At 49.8% G+C, this 17,588-nt stretch overlaps 3 protein-coding genes across 3 annotated transcripts; all 3 read left to right on the forward strand.

Annotated features, from left to right (window-relative positions):
* The first annotated feature begins 10,099 nt into the window (after nucleotides 1-10,099).
* Nucleotides 10,100-11,107, forward strand: LOC135373587 (uncharacterized). Its single transcript, XM_064606685.1, has one exon. It carries the CDS (start codon nucleotides 10,100-10,102, stop codon nucleotides 11,105-11,107), a length of 1,008 nt encoding a protein of 335 aa, XP_064462755.1.
* A 317-nt stretch (nucleotides 11,108-11,424) lies between these two features.
* LOC135373588 (uncharacterized) lies at nucleotides 11,425-13,721 on the forward strand. The gene is made up of 2 exons (XM_064606686.1): nucleotides 11,425-11,871; nucleotides 11,967-13,721. Exons 1-2 carry the CDS (start codon nucleotides 11,425-11,427, stop codon nucleotides 13,719-13,721), a joined length of 2,202 nt encoding a protein of 733 aa, XP_064462756.1.
* A 14-nt stretch (nucleotides 13,722-13,735) lies between these two features.
* LOC135373589 (uncharacterized) lies at nucleotides 13,736-15,070 on the forward strand. Its single transcript, XM_064606687.1, has one exon. The coding sequence runs from the start codon at nucleotides 13,736-13,738 to the stop codon at nucleotides 15,068-15,070; it is 1,335 nt and encodes a 444-aa protein (XP_064462757.1).
* The last annotated feature ends 2,518 nt before the right edge of the window (nucleotides 15,071-17,588 follow it).

Below are 17,588 nucleotides of genomic sequence, written 5' to 3' on the forward strand. Positions count from 1 at the left end.
GATTTCAACTGTGTGTGTCGGAAGGAAGACTGCACTTACAAGAAGGCGCGAACAGATAGCAGCGTGAAAGTGTTAAAGGGACTGCTGCACGACCATGACCTTCAAGATATAGCTATCGGGAATGACAACAAAACAATAAAATACAAGCACTGGCAGGGAACTTCGCACGCTAGGCTGGACCGTATTTATACCTCTGGCGATATCAATTTGCCCTCTATCACTTACAAAGTCGTTCCACTGGCCTTCACAGATCACGGTTTAGTCATGGCGGATTTGCAAAAAGGCGATCATAAGATCAATCGGATTCGCAGCTTGCCATGGAAAATGAACAATAGTCTCCTAGAAGATGAAAAGTTCAAGGACGAGATTAAAAGCATGATAGCCGATCTAAGAGAAGGAGAAGCAAATGCAGTGTCCTGGGAGATATTCAAGCATGATGTCCATCTGAAGGCAGTTGAATACTCCGAATCAAAGGCATTAGAAAGAAAAGAAGAAATGAAAGCCTTGACCAAAAGCCTATTGAGAATAGTAAAAGAAGAGGAAGCAACCCCTGGCCGTTTTATTGAAGACATAAGAGAAATCAAGAAGCAGATAGTGCAGCGAATGCGAGAAAGATATGCGGGAGCTCAAGTTCGGAGCCGTGTGCAAGCCATACAAAGGGACGAAGCACCAACGAAAGTATTTCGTGTTTTGGAAAGAAACAGAGTCAGAAGCAACGAAATCAATAAATTGAAAACTGATAACGGTATTGTAGAAGGAACTGATGAAGTTGAGAGCACGCTCCACAACTACTACAAAAATCTGTTCAAGTGTTCGGATAATCCAACCTTCTTTGACGCCAGCATCTTCAAGCATGTACCAAAAGTGACAGATGCGGAGAGGGAGAAGGCAGAAGGAAAAATAACAGCAAGTGAGATCATGCGGGTGGTTAGAAAGCTCCTACGAAATAAGGCTCCGGGACCAGACGGACTAGGTTCCGCCTTCTACAAGACTTTTCAAGATCAGCTGTGCCCCGTCCTGGAGCGTGTCTTCGACGACATCCAGAAAAGAGGGCTGATGCCGCCATCCATGAGGAGAAGCCATACGGTATTAATTCCAAAAAAATTGGTGCAAGAAGAAGCTCCAGCTGTGTCAGATCTTCGCCCCATCAGCTTGCTGTGTTCGGACTATAAAATATTAGCGAAAGTGATCACGAGACGTCCGGACAGCTTGTTGTGGAAGGTGATCGGGAAGCATCAACGATACGGCATTAAAGGAAGATCTATCTCGACCAATCTTCATGTTATGCGTACTGCATGTGAAATGGCCAGAGCAGCGGGCCGCCAACTGGCTGTCTTCCAAGTGGACTTGCGACAGGCGTTCGACAGGGTATCTCATAAGTTTTTGCTGGAACTGTTAAGGTGGATTAACATCGGAAAAGACTTAGAAAACTGGATTCAGACCTGCTACAGGGGCATCTCGTCGCAGCTGGTCGTGAATGGGTCTTTGGGTCCGAGGTACGGCATTACAAGATCTGTCCGGCAGGGTTGCCCTATGTCCCCCACATTGTTCTCTATCTTCGTGGAGCCGCTGTGCCGACTAATTGATATGAATGACAACATCAGCGGGCTAGAGCTCGGTCAAGAAGAGATTAAGATTTTGGCTTTTGCAGACGATCTGGCTGTTATCTGCAGTAGTGAAAAACAGGTGGGGACAGCTATCGCGTCCTTCCAAACTTTCTGCGCGGCGTCGGGAGCAGAGATAAACACGAAGAAGTCGAAAGGATGCTGGTTGGGTGAGTGGCAAAACAAGCCTTGTAACTTCAAGGGTATTGAATGTTCGGAAGAACTCGGTAAATATTTGGGAGCCAAGTTGGACCCGGAAGCAGTAAACGCAGATGTGTGGCAACGGAAGCTGAATATGTTTCATGGAAAACTTCAGCCTTACAAGGGCAGGGAGCTATTGATTTTGCACCGAAGTGTCGTCTGCAACGCGGTGCTGTACCCAGCATTGTTGTATACCGCCCAAGCGATTCCCATCGATGCCACCACTGTGCAACGCTACCACAGACTTTGCGCTACGTTTTTGTGGCAGTCTCCATTTGAGCGTATGCGCAGATCAAACCTTTTTTGGCCCCTGAACGCTGGTGGTCTGAATGTAGTGAATCTCGAAATCAAGATCAAGGTACAGCGTTTCATTTATTTTCGGGAGCAACGGGCGCCAGAACTAAGGGCAGCATTGCAATCGTTGGGAACCTGTCACCTTTTGCAGTGGATCGTAACGACTCAACCTGGCGTAAAGAATTCCTCTGCTCTGAAATTCTACCAGGAAATTGCACAGAGCATTAGGTTCTTCCTTGACAGATTTTCCTGGGAATATCTAGCAACCGTAAAGAGCAAGACTCTCTATTGGGACACAGTCACCAGCACCTTACCACCGCCACTCTACCGTCAGATGTACCTCGGGATCCAACGGAAGGACGTACTTCAAAGGATCCGCAAACGGCCAGTGCCAACAGGAACAAAGGACTTCTTTGTACGCTTCCACTTAGAGGTACTCCCGACGAAGCAATGGCTGAAGGGCAAAGGTTTCTTTGTTCCCCTGGATGACAAGTGTGAAGTGTGTGGTCAAGCTGAGAACATTCGCCATGTGTTCTATGAATGCAGGAATGCGGTGCTTTTCTGGAGTGACTTGCGTGCTACACTGCATGTAAACGAGGAGCTAACCTATGAAACCCTGAAGTTTCTGAATTTCGCAGCTTCCAAGCATCGTGACGTGCTCAGTGTTATAACGATGGCGGGACTTCATGCTTTGTGGAACGCACGAACGGCCCGTGTTGAACGAGACGTCAGAGCAAGGTCTGTCGTCGGCTACCTGAAGGCGAAGCTTTTGTGGACATTATCGTTAATCGGAAGCAAGAAGCTCCGTGGAGAAAAACAATGGGAAAAACTATCTCCGATAGTAAACTGGTTAGATTGTGCGACATTCGGCCGCATCCTCAAAGTTAGAGGAATGTCTTGAGGAGGGTCTATGTAAGCCCGTGTTTTAATACGAAGGCACACGAGGGTGTGCTGTATGTACTTTACTTGTTTTATATTGTGCAATAAAAAAAAAAGCCGGCTGGCTCAGAGGATACAGCGCTTGCTTCTCATGCGATGGGTGCCGTGGGTGACGTGATCGATGCCTCGTATACTCAGTATTTTTTTCTGATCTAATACACAAAGAGACAGCAGACGTGTTTTTTCTACATGCAGGTTGGAGGTGCCGGCTGGCTCAGAGGATACAGCGCTTGCTTCTCATGCGATGGGTGCCGTGTGTGACGTGATCGATGCCTCGTATACTCAGTATTTTTTTTCTGATCTAACACACAAAGTGACAGTAGACGTGTTTTTTCTACACGCAGGATGGAGGTGGGCGGCTGGCTCAGAGGATACAGCGCTTGCTTCTCATGCGATGGGTGCCGTGATCGATGCCTCGTATGCTCAATATTTTTTTTCTTATCTAACACACAGAGACAGTAGACATGTTTTTTTCTACATGCAGGATGGAGGTGGGCGGCTGGCTCAGAGGATCCACCGCTTGCTTCTCATGCGATGGGTGCCGTGATCGATGCCTCGTATACTCAGTATTTTTTTTTCTGATCTAGCACACAAATAGACAGTAGACGTGTTTTTCTACATGCAGGATGGAGGTGGGCGGCTGGCTCAGAGGTCATTCTACTTCCGGCACCGGTAGCGAAAGGTTGTGGAAATCATGAGCTCCGCAGGAGCAGCTAACCCTGACGCAGCTAACCCTGACGCGGCTAACACTAGCCGGGATTCTACAGCATGCTCTTTGGCAAATTCGTAATCGGAGAATTACAGACTGCTTCTGCCCACACTGCCCACAGGTAACGTGTCTTTCAACACTTTTTTTCTGCACGCGGACCCATCAGCGAGGCCATATCGGGCGGATGATTTTGCCGAAGGCGTCTTTTCGGTTATCGACAAAGAAGATGTGGCCCAATTTTGCGCCTATCTGTATAATCATGTCTGGCCGCTGACGCTCCATTCAAGGCTGCCCAAGGAAAAACTTGCAAGGATGAAACAGATCGCTGTGAAGAATAAAAAGTGCATCATACAGGATCCTAATCTAAAAGAAATCCAGTTGTCAATTCACTGGCTGCCGATGCATGTGTCGGATGCTGCTGTGATCAATGAGCTAAGTACATACGGCAAAGTTGGAAATATTGAAAGAGAACGCTGGAGATCCACTGCTTTCGCAGGCGCTGAAACCACGACGCGCAAGGTAGAAATGGTGCTGCGGGACGGGGTGTCCGTTGAGGGCATTCCACATGTCATGAGGATCATGAGAGGCCAGGTCTTAATTGATATTCCCGGAAGACCCCCAATATGTCTCAGGTGCAAGAGGATCGGCCACCTGCGGAAGGTTTGTAGGTCGCCATGGTGTAGAACATGCAGGAGCTTCGGCCACACACAGGAGGACTGTGTCAGCACCTATGCATCGAAGACCAGAACACCTGCGGCAGATGTAGCGGCAATAGACCTCATGGACGTAGAAGAAAATGCTCAAGCGAGGACCGCCGAAGAAAAGCAAACTCCCAAGGCCGAGTCCAATGAAATGTTGAGCGGTTCGGACTCCCGTCCGGAGCGCAACTGTGAAGCGCCAGCAAAGCAAGATGAAGTCATCGTGCCGTTGGCTGGACAGACTGGCGTAGAGACAATTGTGGTTGAGGACAACGCAGACGTTACGCCGGATAAAGAAATGGGTTCAGCAGATCGTCGAAGTATAGCAGACCCTTCAAACGAGGACCCTGATCACAGCCAACAACACAGTGCTAGAGCACATGCATCAAATGAGGACCTTTTGGGGGGTACAGTGTCCGACGCTCAAAGTGAGGCGAGCGTTGAGCAGGAAGATTTTACCTTGGTAAGGGGCAAGTCACATGAGCATGATGAAATAAAGGACGGTCCATGGATCACGATGGGAGCAGGACAAGCCACTCTCAACGACGGCAGCAAAGCGTCCGACCAGGGTAGGACAGAGTTCAAGTGGAAGGACGTTGCAATCAACCTCAAGAGGTCCAGGTACACACCGGCCCCATTAATAACGCCCGAAGAAAGAAGGCAAGGACTACTTAAGGAAAAGAAGTAAGCTTCCGTTTTTATATTGTGCGTCATGGAAAGCAACATAAAAATAGCCACCATCAACGTCAACAGCCTAATTCGTAATGAAAGGAAAACGTGGCTGAGAAACATTATTTTCGAGGAAAATCTGGATATTGTTTGTATTCAAGAGACGAAAAATCGTCCCAGGAGCACGAGTTTGAACTTGTAGAGTCTTTCAAGCCATGGTTTATTGTACGACACGCGTCCGCGATAAACAACAGTGCAGGAACGGCGATATTGATAAGAAAAGGAAGGAAGATTACCGTTGTCGATTGTGATTTGGAGCAAAATGGACGGGTGGCGTGCGTGGACGTCATCTGGAACAACGAGATAATAAGGATCGTCAGTGTCTATGCCCCGAATGAAGATTCGGAAAGGAAGCTTTTTTTTTTTGAATCCAACGTTCGGCATATCGTCACTACGGATAGCCACGTCATTTTAGCTGGGGATTTCAACTGTATATGCCGCAGGGAAGACGGCACATACAAAACTCATAAGTCTGATAGCAGTGTGAGTGAGTTAAAACGACTGCTACAAGAAAATGATTTGGTAGATGTGACCACTGGAAAAGAGCATACCACAGCTAAGTACACACATTGGCAAGGAAAATCTCATGCCAGGTTGGATAGGATTTACATCTCTGGCGGAATTCATCTAGAAGAAATCACGTACAAAGTGGTGCCTGTGGCTTTTAGTGATCACGCCCTCGTCACTGCGGAACTGATGAGGAAAGCCAAACGTCACACTCAGCAGCGGAACACACCTTGGAAAATGAATGAGAGCCTCCTCGAAGAAGATGCCTTCGTGGAGGAAATAAAGAGGTTAATCGATGCTCTGAAGAGGGAAGGAGCGAGCGCACAGGCTTGGGAATCCTTCAAGCAGAAAGTTCGTGCCTACGCTGTGGAATACGCAGAAAGAAGAGCCTTCGAAAGGAAGAAAGAAATGACAGCTCTGATGAAAAGCTTGTGCAGGTTAGTGAAGCAAGAAGAATCCAACCCAGGTCACTTCACGGAAGACATTAAAGCAATAAAAAAAGAAATGACTGACCGTATGCAGAGACAACATGTGGGAGCGCAGATACGCAGCCGCCTGCAGATCATTGAACGTGATGAGATTCCGTCCAAAGTCTTCCTATCACGTGAGACAGAAAGAACAAGAAAGAACGAGATCTTGAAGATCATGTCGGGCGGCGAGCAACACGAGGGATCGGAAATTGTCCACGATATTCTTCACAACCATTATAAAGACTTCTTCGGAGAGCAGGGCGGAATACATAGAAAGGACAACGTGGACATCTTTAAAGGTACCCCGAAGCTGACAGAAGAAGACAGGGAAAAGGTCGGCGGAAAGATAACCCAAAAAGAAATAAGGCATGCGATAAAGAAGCTGCGGTGGAACAAAGGGCCGGGACCGGACGGCATAGGCTCGGCCTTTTATAAAAAGTTCAACGACGAACTATGTCCCATTCTCGAAGAAGTATTTGAAGACATTAGAAGGCGGGGTCTAATGCCTCCGTCGTTGCGGACAAGCCACACAGTGCTTATCCCGAAAAAAATGACGAAAGAGGGCGCCCCAACGGTGCTGGATTTTCGTCCGATTAGCCTTCTCTGCTCGGACTACAAAATACTAGCTAAAGTACTCACGAGACGTCTGGATCAGCTGTTGTGCAAAGTCATTGGCAGGCACCAAGCATACGGTGTCAAAGGGAGAAGCATCGGGGACAACTTACACATCATGAGGGCGGCATGTGAAGAAGCTCGAGCGACGGGAAATAAACTCGCTGTCGTCCAAGTAGATCTTAGACAGGCATTCGACCGGGTGAGCCATTGTTTCTTGTTCGACCTTCTCAAGTGGATTAATATCGGAGAGGAACTGCAGAACTGGTTACAGATATGCTACGCAGGCATTACGTCCCAGCTACTCATTAACGGTAACGTTGGAGCCAAGTTCGACGTTAGGAGGTCTGTGCGGCAAGGGTGTCCCATATCTCCCACGCTTTTTGCACTATATCTGGAGCCATTATGCCGCCATATTATAGAAGACGAGACAATCCAGGTACAAAAGTAGCCCAGGAGGAAAAAGAACTTCTGGCTTTTGCCGACGGTGTAGCCATCATCTGCACGGAGGTGACACATGTGGAGAGAGTGCTCGAGATCATCCGTCACTTCTGCGAAGTGTCGGGAGCAACATTGAACCTGGACAAGACGAAGGGCTGCTGGTTGGGCGAATGGGCGAAGAAGCCAGAAAACCTTTTGGGAATCGAATGGACTACAGAACTGGGCACTTACCTAGGAGTAAAACTAGATCCAGAAGTATGGCACCCTGGGATATGGAAGCAGAAGCTAAACCAGCTGCAGGGAAAGCTCCAGCCATTCATGGGAAGACAGCTGTCCATCCTACATAGAAGTGTGATAATTAATACTGCTCTCTATCCTGCCATCCTATATTGTGCACAGGCGATTCCTGTAGACGGGGGAACAGTGCAGCAATTCCACATGCTATGTGCAAGGTACCTGTGGCAGTCGAAATTCGAGCGCATGCGCAGGTCAAATATCTTCTGGTCACAGGAGGCAGGCGGACTGGGCGTTGTAAATCTGGAAATAAAAATTAAAGTCCAACGCTTTCTGTACTTCAGGGATCAAAGAAGACCCGAGATTCGTGCTGCCATGCAAGTAATGGGAACCAGACACCTGTTGGAGTGGATAGTGACGACGACGCAAACTACAGCGCTCGATAAGACAACCCTGACTTTCTACAGGGAAATGAAGCTCAGCATCAGGTTTTTCTTAGAGATCTTTACGTGGGAATACCTGGCAACAGTCAAAAAAGAAGTTGTATTGGGACACCGTGGCCATGATGTACCCACCTCCACTCTACCAGCAAAACTTCCCAGAAATCTCGCCGCGGGATGTTCCAAAGCGGATAAAATACCTGCCTATTCCAACGAGCTCCAATGACTTCTTTGTGAAGTTTCACATAGAGGTACTTCCTGCAAAACATTGGCTCCAGGGCAAGGGATTCCTGGTACCCTGGGAAGGAAGATGTGATGTGTGTGGCGAAACAGAAACCTTGCGTCACGTCGTGTATGAGTGCAGGAACGCTTTTCTCTTTTGGAGCGATCTCCGTACATCTCTGCAGATTGAGGAAGAACTTCCATACGAGGCCCTGAAGTTTCTCAATTTCAAGCGCAAGGAATTCACCGAAGTGAAGAGCGTTGCTGTGGTAACAGGGCTTCAAGCTTTATGGAAAGCGCGAACATCCCGGGTCGAATGTGACGCAAAGCCCAGATCACCCATCCATTTCCTGAAGATACAACTGATGTGGACGCTTTCACTGATAGGCACCAGGAGACTAAGAGAGGAGAAGAGATGGAAGGACCTAGCGGATACCATACAACAGCTGTCCCCGAAAACTTTTGGTTGCAGAAGAAGGAACACTTGCAAGGAAAAGGACTAAGAAAACTGCACAGACAGAGCGAGGTTTTAAGGAAGAAAAGAAAAGTGTTGTGTACAGAAGTACTGTATGCGTTGACATGTTTCCTGTGATTTTATTATAATAAAAATGTAAAAAAAAGGGGCGGCTGGCTCAGAGAAAAAAAAAAGGGGGGCGATTTGGCTCAGAGGACACAGCGCTTGCTTCTCATGCGATGGGGTGCCGTGATCGATGCCTCGTATGCTCAATATTTTTTTTTTTCTTATCTACCACACAAAGAGACAGTAGACATGTTTTTTCTACATGCAGGGTGGATGTTGGCGGCTGGCTCAGAGGATACAGCGCTTGCTTCTCATGCGATGGGTGCCGTGGGTGCCGCCTCGTATAGTCAGTATTTTTTTCTGATCTAACACGCAAAGAGACAGTAGACATGTTTTTTCTACATGCAGGATGGAGGTGGGCGGCTGGCTCAGAGGATCCAGCGCTCGCTTCTCATGCGATGGGTGCCGTGATCGATGCCTCGTATGCTCAATATTTTTTTCTTATCTAACACACAAAGAGACAGTAGACATGTTTTTTCTACATGCAGGATGGATGTTGGCGACTGGCTCAGAGGATACAGCGCTTGCTTCTCATGCGATGGGTGCCGTGGGTGCCGCCTCGTATAGTCAGTATTTTTTTTCTGATCTAACACACAAAGAGACAGTAGACATGTTTTTTCTACATGCAGGACGGAGGTGGGCGGCTGGCCTAGTGCAAAAGTAGCAGCCATTCGCCCAAAACTGGACGCTCACAATGGCAGGGTGCTCTCACTCTTCAACAGGACTTTTTGTGTAATGCTGTGGCGTACCCAAGTTTTCTTGTTCTGGGCAAGAGTTATTCCAGTGGAAAAAGCCGCAACAGGGAAGTTTCAACGAGCAACAGCCACATTCATATGGTCTTCTACCTTTGAAAAAATGCGAAGGCCCAACCTATACTGGCCACAAGAGGCCGGAGGTTTTGGTCTTGTGAACGCGGGTATGAAAATCCAAGTTCAGCGTTTCTGTTTCTTTAGGGACACCACAGATGACTTCCTCATCTGTGCTCTTCAGAGCATTGGGTTTCCACAACTCGCCCCGTGACTTGTCACTACAGCTCCGCATATGCAACACCACGGAGGACTGGCCTTCTACAGGGTGTTACGGATTTCATGTTGCAACTTCGTCGTTGAAGGGATAGAAATAGAGGACGAGGAGGAGGAAGTTTGGGGTTTTTTCCGAGGGGTTTAAGCGTGGTAAACTGTGATTGGAGGAGCACTTGTTGTCTGTATTTCGTGATGGAATGATGTTCGAAGGACGATAAAGTTGGTTCCTGCGGTCACCTTTTGTCGACTCCGGTTCTTGGGGATTCTGGCGATTACAATTTTCTACATGGTGCCGAAACCCGGGAGCTTGCTCTGGGACTAACGACTGGGATCGACTCGAGAACCCGTGGACCCGGAGATATTGGACGCATTGAAGACTATCGTCGTCGGACAAAGAATGGATCGCCTGAAGGCGAAGCGAAGTGCGCGGCGAGCTCAGACAACAAGGATCGTCACCGAAGCTACAGCAGCCCTCGCCGACCCGAATAGCACAGCGGAAGCCTGCAGCGCTCTCTTGGAACGCCTTGAGTCATGCAGTAAGGATCTCGGCATTCTCGACAAGGAAATCGAGTCCCATGTTACGGACGAGCACATGGAACAAGAGTACGCAGCAGTCTTGGATTATGAGGATCGTGTGGTCCAAGCGACGGCGCTGCTCAAGGCCAAGATCAGAGGCCTGATGGGGGCTGGACAGGTCACACAGCCGACTACGCCATCGACTGGAACGAACGGTGGGAGATCAAGCAGAATAAGGTTGCCCAAGCTACAGCTGCAGACATTCCGTGGAGAGCTGTCACAGTGGCTACCATTCTGGGAGCAATTCAGAGCAGCTATCCACGAAAACGACGACCTTCCGCGAAGTGAGAAGTTTCACTATTTACGGACGCTGCTGTCTGGTCCGCCGGCAGCTGCGATTGCCGGACTGCAAGCCACAGAAGCATGCTACCAAGACGCAATCAAAATACTGGAAAGTCGGTTCGGAGACCATCGAAGGATTGAGCAGGATCATCTTGTAAATTTACGAAATCCGCCTGTAGTGACGGCAGTAGACGACGTACGGGGACTAAGGAAGCTGTATGACCACATGCAAAGCCACATTCGAGGTCTACAAGCACTGGGGGTTTCCACGGGCACGTATGCAACGCTACTAGTGGACATTCTGCTGAAGGCACTTCCCAGCGAGATGGCCGTAGAGTATCATCGTCAGCTGGCGCACGACGGAAGGGCCGGCCAGCGGCAGGCCGCGGGGTCACAGCATGACGCGGGTGAACAACGGCCCGACGCCTCCGCAACGACAGTGTCAGAGCTAGACAGGATGTTGAACTTCCTTCGAGTAGAAGTCGAGAGCAGGAAAGAACTGGAAGCAACAGCGCGAAGAAAGAGGACGCTAGTCGAAAGTCTATAACAGATCGTCGAGGAAGAAACCGACCATCAGCAGCAGTCTTGCATGCGGCAGCTAAGAGCGGACATGGCTGCCTGTTTTGCAGCTCCGAGAACCACGGCACGGAGGTGTGCGACGGTCTAATGGATCTTGAACAAAAGAAGAAACTTCTGGCATCACAAAGTCGCTGCTTCAGGTGCACAGTAAAGGGACATCGGGCAAAGGATTGCAGGTGGAAAGTACAGTGCTCAAAGTGCAAAGGCCGTCATGTGACGTCTCTCTGTGACCCCAAATGGCGCTCGTCAGCGGCGACACAGGTGAAGTCGCTAGAGACTACCAGCATGTACACCGCAAGTACGGGTGAGGACACGAGGGATAACGTTGTCCTTCTGCAAACGTTTCGTGCGTGGGTCATCGCTGATGACCGCTCGGTGTACATCAGAGGGATATTGGATGGCGGCAGCCAGAAGACTTTCATCAGGCAAGACATCTCCAGGAAATTGAAGCTGCAAGTGCTGGGAGAAATAGTTGTACGGCTGAACACGTTCGGTGATGCCACAGGATCAGAAACAGCTCACAGACACCGCCTGGTACAAGTACGACTGCGAAGTCAATACGATGAGAAGGAATACCTGCTTGAAGCGGTGGAGATCCCGTTCCTCTCCAAAGACATCGTAGCAGCATCCGTGAACGACAGTTTTGTGGCAGCAGTCAAAGCCGAGGGTGGATGCATCGCCGACGAGGTTTTCTTCGCTGGAGTAGAGGCCCAACCTGGAATCGGGCTATTGGTCGGAGCAGACCAAATGTGGCGACTGAGTTGAGACGCTCTGCTGGTTCTGAGAGCACAGTGGCTGTCAACACGCATCTGGGATGGACGTTCCAGGGACCCAGCCTACTGAAGTCATCGGTGACTAAGGGTACGAATGCTCTAACTTGCGTGCTCCACGTTCAAGCCACGACAGAGGGGCATTGCCTCGACATCAGGAAGTTATGGGAGTTGGAGAGCCTCGGGATCACCGACGACACAAGTGACAAGCGACTTGAAGATGACGTGACCTTGAGGGACTTCGACAGCACAGTCGAAAATAAGGATGGTCGATACCAGGTCGGCCTACCGTGGAAGGCAGACAGTACTTACCTGGGGGACAACCGCAAGGTAGCGGAGCGCAGACTGGTGAAGAGGCTACGCTCCAACGAGAGTCAACTGCTTGGCTATGATGAAGCAATGAGGAACTACTTGATCCAAGGCCACGCAGAAGTGGTTTCCGAAGACGAGTGCACTTCCGCAGAACACATTTACTACATGCCTCACCAAGCAGTATTCCGGGAAGATTCGGCAACGACGAAGCTTAGGGTGGTCTTCGACGCGTCTTCTCACGCACCAGATACAGCATCGTTAAACGAGTGTTTGGAGAAAGGCCCGAAGCTTAACGCCGAATTACTGCCACTACTCTTACGATTTCGCACGGAACGGGTTGCTATTGCTGCGGACATAGCGAAGGCGTTCTTACAAGTCTTGGTGAGAGAGGAAGATAGGGATGCGCTGCGCTTCCTCTGGTTCCAGGAAACTCCACCAGTGGATGGCCCTTTGCCCGAAATCCAAATCTGGAGAATGACTCGTGTACCGTTCGGTACGACTTCAAGTCCGTTTATTTTATCGGCAACGATCCAACATCATCTGAAGAAAGTCGAGGGACCCCTTAAAGAAACGGCAGAGAAGCTTAGAGAGTGCTTCTACGTAGACGACTTGCTCACAGGCGCTTCTACCGAAGCAGAAGCCGAACGACTGTACACTGAAGCGAACACCATCATGCAGCTGGCTGGGATGGATTTAAGAAAGTGGGCGTCAAGTTCATCAGTTCTCAGCCAACGTTTGCAAGAGCACGACGACAGGTGTCCTGGAGGGTATTACGCAGCGACGACAGAACTCGGCCTCCTAGGATTGCTGTGGGACCGAGAGACGGATCAACTGAAGCTCTCTCGCAACAGCTGGAGCCTCTCCTCAAGAGGGAACACGAAACGCGCGGTACTGAAGGTCTCCGCCACCGTCTTCGACCCGCTCGGCTTCGTCGCACCATTCACTATACGAGCAAACATGCTGTTTCAACGAATTTGGCAAATTGGGCTCGACTGGGACGAAGACTTACCGGACGCGATGGCTGAAGAATGGGCGTGGTGGAGTGGTGAGCTTCCACAGATAAAAAGCATGGCAATACCACGCTACCTTTGCCAAGGCATCGGATACTCGTCCAGTCAGGTCCAGGTGCATGTGTTCACGGATGCAAGCCCGGCTGCGTACGGCGCGGTAGCATACATGCGGACACAGGATGACTGCGGGGAAATTGCGGTAGTCTTCCTTATGGCGAAGGCACGAGTGTCACCTCTGACAACGTTGACGCTGCCACGTCTGGAACTGATGGGAGCTTTAATCGGATGCAGACTTGCGAAGACCATTCGTACATCTCTCACGCATCTCTCTACTTCTGGACAGATTCAAGCATCGTCCTGTGCTGGATTAGAGGATCAACACTGCGGTGGAAACAGTTCGTCAGAAACAGAGTTACCGAAATACAGGCTGAGACGGATCCAGCAGCATGGAGGCATTGCCCCGGGCAGCAAAACCCAGCGGATCTTCTAACCAGGGGAGAGACGATGAAGAAGTTGCTAGACGACTACAGATGGCTGAAAGGTCCCGAATGGTTGGCTAAATCGTCTGAAAGATGGCCGAGCACATTTCCGACAGAGTCGGCAGACGACGAGACAGTGGAAGCGGAACGAGTGAGGACCCAGGTCCTGCTGGTAGACACCGATGACATGCCGTCTTCAGTTACCAACATCGAGAACTACAGTCGACAGCATCGGCTTTTGCGAGTCACGGCTTGGATTTACCGCTTCGTCAAGAACTGCCGACTCGCAGGGAATAACGTCACCGGACCACTAAGCGCTGAAGAGATCTGTAACGCTGAAGTCTATTGGATCAAGGAGGCGCAGAGAAGCGAGTATCAAACGGAGATACAGCAATTGCGTCGGGATGGATATGTCAACGAGAGCTCGCACATTGCGAAATTTCAACCAGCGTTGGACGGAAATGGCATCTTGATGGTTTCTGGCCGTCTACAGCACTCTACACTACCACTTCACGTAAAGCACCCGGTCCTGCTACCGCATGGACACCGGTTCACCGAGCTGGCAGTGGATGCTGCGCATCGTCGGCTACTCCACGCGGGTGTCCAAGAGACAATGGCAGATATGCGAGACCACTACTGGATCCCTAGGTGCCGACAGCTGGTGAAGAAAATTCTGCACCAGTGTACAGCGTGTGCACGGCACAGAGCTAAACCAGCAACCGCACCCGTAGCACCACTTCCGGGAGACCGAGTATCGCAAAGTGGACCATTCGACGTGATCGGGGTGGACTTTGCCGGACCCTTGTACGTGAAGTCTGAGGATGGAGAAGATCAAAAGGCGTACATCGCCCTATTCGCCTGTGCGGTTACTCGAGCCGTCCACCTCGAGTTGGTCTCCAGAATGACGACACCGAGTTTTCTATTAGCCTTTCGACGTTTCACGGCACGACGCGGCGTTCCTTCCGTAATCTATTCGGACAACGCTACGACCTTCAAGAAAGCAGAGAAGGAAATTTGGAAGGCGTTGAAAGGCCAGGGTTTCCAGGACCACCTCGCCGATCACAAGATTCACTGGAAGTACATAATTGAACGGGCGTCGTGGTGGGGCGGCTTCTGGGAACGCCTGGTCAGAAGTGTGAAGACAGCCTTAAGGAAGACCCTCGGGAAAAACAGGCTCACCTTCGAGGAGCTGACGACCGTTCTGCACGGTGTCGAGGCGGTCATTAACTCTCGACCCCTTACGTTTGTGAACGACAGCCCTGCTGACGAAGGACCGCTTACCCCCGGCCCACTTCTTGGTGGGAAAAAGGACAACTTCGCTTCCACCACTGGACGTCGTACCTCCGAGACCATCCACTGACACACGTAACCGGTGGTTGCTTCACCAGCAGATGATCGACAGCTTCTGGAGGCGGTGGCGGAACGAATACCTCCTTCAACTGAGGTCTGCGCACCAGGTCCCAGCGGTTCACGGACGTAACTTGCTGCGAGTGGACGACTTGGTCATCGTCCACAGTGAGCGGCTGCCACGACACATGTGGAAGACTGGACGAATAGTTGGACTATTCTTCGGTAGAGACAATAATGTCCGCGCCCGTACAGTGAAAATGGGTGATGGAACAGTACTACGAAGACCGGTCCAGTTGTTATATCCGCTAGAGATTCGTTAGTTACCATAGAGTTCGTTTGTTGTTGGTTAAAGTCGCGATATCAAATGAGGATCCTCATTTCCGGGGGGAGATTGTTACGGATTTCATGTTGCAACTTCGTCGTTGAAGGGATAGAAATAGTGGACGAGGAGGAGGAAGTTTGGGGTTTTTTCCGAGGGGTTTAAGCGTGGTAAACTGTGATTGGAGGAGCACTTGTTGTCTGTATTTCGTGATGGAATGATGTTCGAAGGACGATAAAGTTGGTTCCTGCGGTCACCTTTTGTCGACTCCGGTTCTTGGGGATTCTGGCGATTACAATTTTCTACACAGGGAAACTGCACAGGCTATCCGTTCTTCGAGAGCCAATTCAGCTGGGAGTACATAAAAACAGTGACACCCATGAGGCTGTACTGGGACAGCATCGCCAAAGTGTTTCCGCCGCCGTTGTATAGAGCAGGAATCACTGAAGGACCATACAAACACGTCTTCCAGAGCGTTAGGAAACTGCCCGTGCCGACGGCTACAAAATACTTTTTTGTGAAGTTCCACGCTGAGATCCTACCTGTCACAGTATGGCTGAAGGAGGGTTTTGATCTACCGGAGACTGACAGATGTCGTGTGATTCGCCCGAAACGCTAAGTCACCTTTTTCTGGAGTGCAGAAACGCCAGGCTGTTCTGGGCTGACCTAATGGCATCTCTTGGGCTAGACTTTCACTTGACTTGGGAATCGCTGAAAGGACTAGAAGTTGGAGGGTGCACGGATACAGTTCTCAAACAGGTTCTTCTAGTGTCGGCTATGCATGCTCTATGGAGAGGAAGAACAGCTTCTGTGATGTGCCAAGAGAAGCCCATGCCACTATGGTGGTATTTTAAGACGGGTGTGCTGTGGTCTTATTCCATTGTGGACGAAGGGTCACCAGTTTGGTCAGAAAGTTGGAGCAAGTTAAGGAAAATTGTGACAGCACTGGACAGTTCATGGTTTGGTTGTCGGTATAGGGGAGCCACAGCATGATGCCTGTCAGGTTAACCGGTACTATACTGGTTTTCTGGGCAAGAGGCCCGAAGCAGACACCCCACAGAAGCAAGCTGCCCCGGTGGGAGCTCTACACGCGAGACGACACAAACGAGTTGTGCATGACCCGTGTGATATGTACATAGCACGGTTTTATCCTCAATAAAAAAAGGGCGGCTGGCCTAGTGGATACAGCGCTTACTTCGCATACGATGGGTGCCGTGGGTGCCGCCTCGTATAGTCAGTATTTTTTTCTGATCTAAAACACAAAGAGACTGTAGACATGTTTTTATACATGCAGGATGGAGGTGCGCGGCTGGCTCAGAGGATACAGCGCTTGCTTCTCATGCGATGGGTGCCGTGATCGATGCCTCGTATGTTCAATATTTTTTTCTTATCTAACACACAAAGAGACTGTAGACATGTTTTTTATATATGCAGGATGGAGGTGGGGCGATTTGGCTCAGAGGATACAGCGCTTGCTTCTCATGCGATGGGTGCCATGATCGATGCCTCGTATGTTCGATATATTTTTTTCTTATCTCACGCACAAAGAGACAGTAGACATGTTTTTTCTACATGCACGATGGAGGTGGGCGGCTGGCTCAGAGGATACAGCGCTTGCTTCTCATGCGATGGGTGCCGTGGGTGCCGCCTCGTATAGTCAGTATTTTTTTCTGATCTAAAACACAAAGAGACTGTAGACATGTTTTTATACATGCAGGATGGAGGTGCGCGGCTGGCTCAGAGGATACAGCGCTTGCTTCTCATGCGATGGGTGCCGTGATCGATGCCTCGTATGTTCAATATTTTTTTCTTATCTAACACGCAAAGAGACAGTAGACATGTTTTTTCTACATGCAGGATGGAGGTCGGCGGCCGGCTCAGAGGATACAGCGCTTGCTTCTCATGCGATGGGTGCCGTGATCGATGCCTCGTATGTTCAATATTTTTTCTTATCTAACACACAAAGAGACTGTAGACATGTTTTTTATATATGCAGGATGGAGGTGGGCGATTTGGCTCAGAGGATACAGCGCTTGCTTCTCATGCGATGGGTGCCATGATCGATGCCTCGTATGTTCGATATATTTTTTCTTATCTCACACACAAAGAGACAGTAGACATGTTTTTTCTACATGCACGATGGAGGTGGGCGGCTGGCTCAGAGGATACAGCGCTTGCTTCTCATGCGATGGGTGCCGTGGGTGCCGCC

This window comes from Ornithodoros turicata, unplaced genomic scaffold (genome assembly GCF_037126465.1).
Source record: "Ornithodoros turicata isolate Travis unplaced genomic scaffold, ASM3712646v1 Chromosome26, whole genome shotgun sequence".
Taxonomy (NCBI): Eukaryota; Metazoa; Arthropoda; class Arachnida; order Ixodida; family Argasidae; genus Ornithodoros; species Ornithodoros turicata.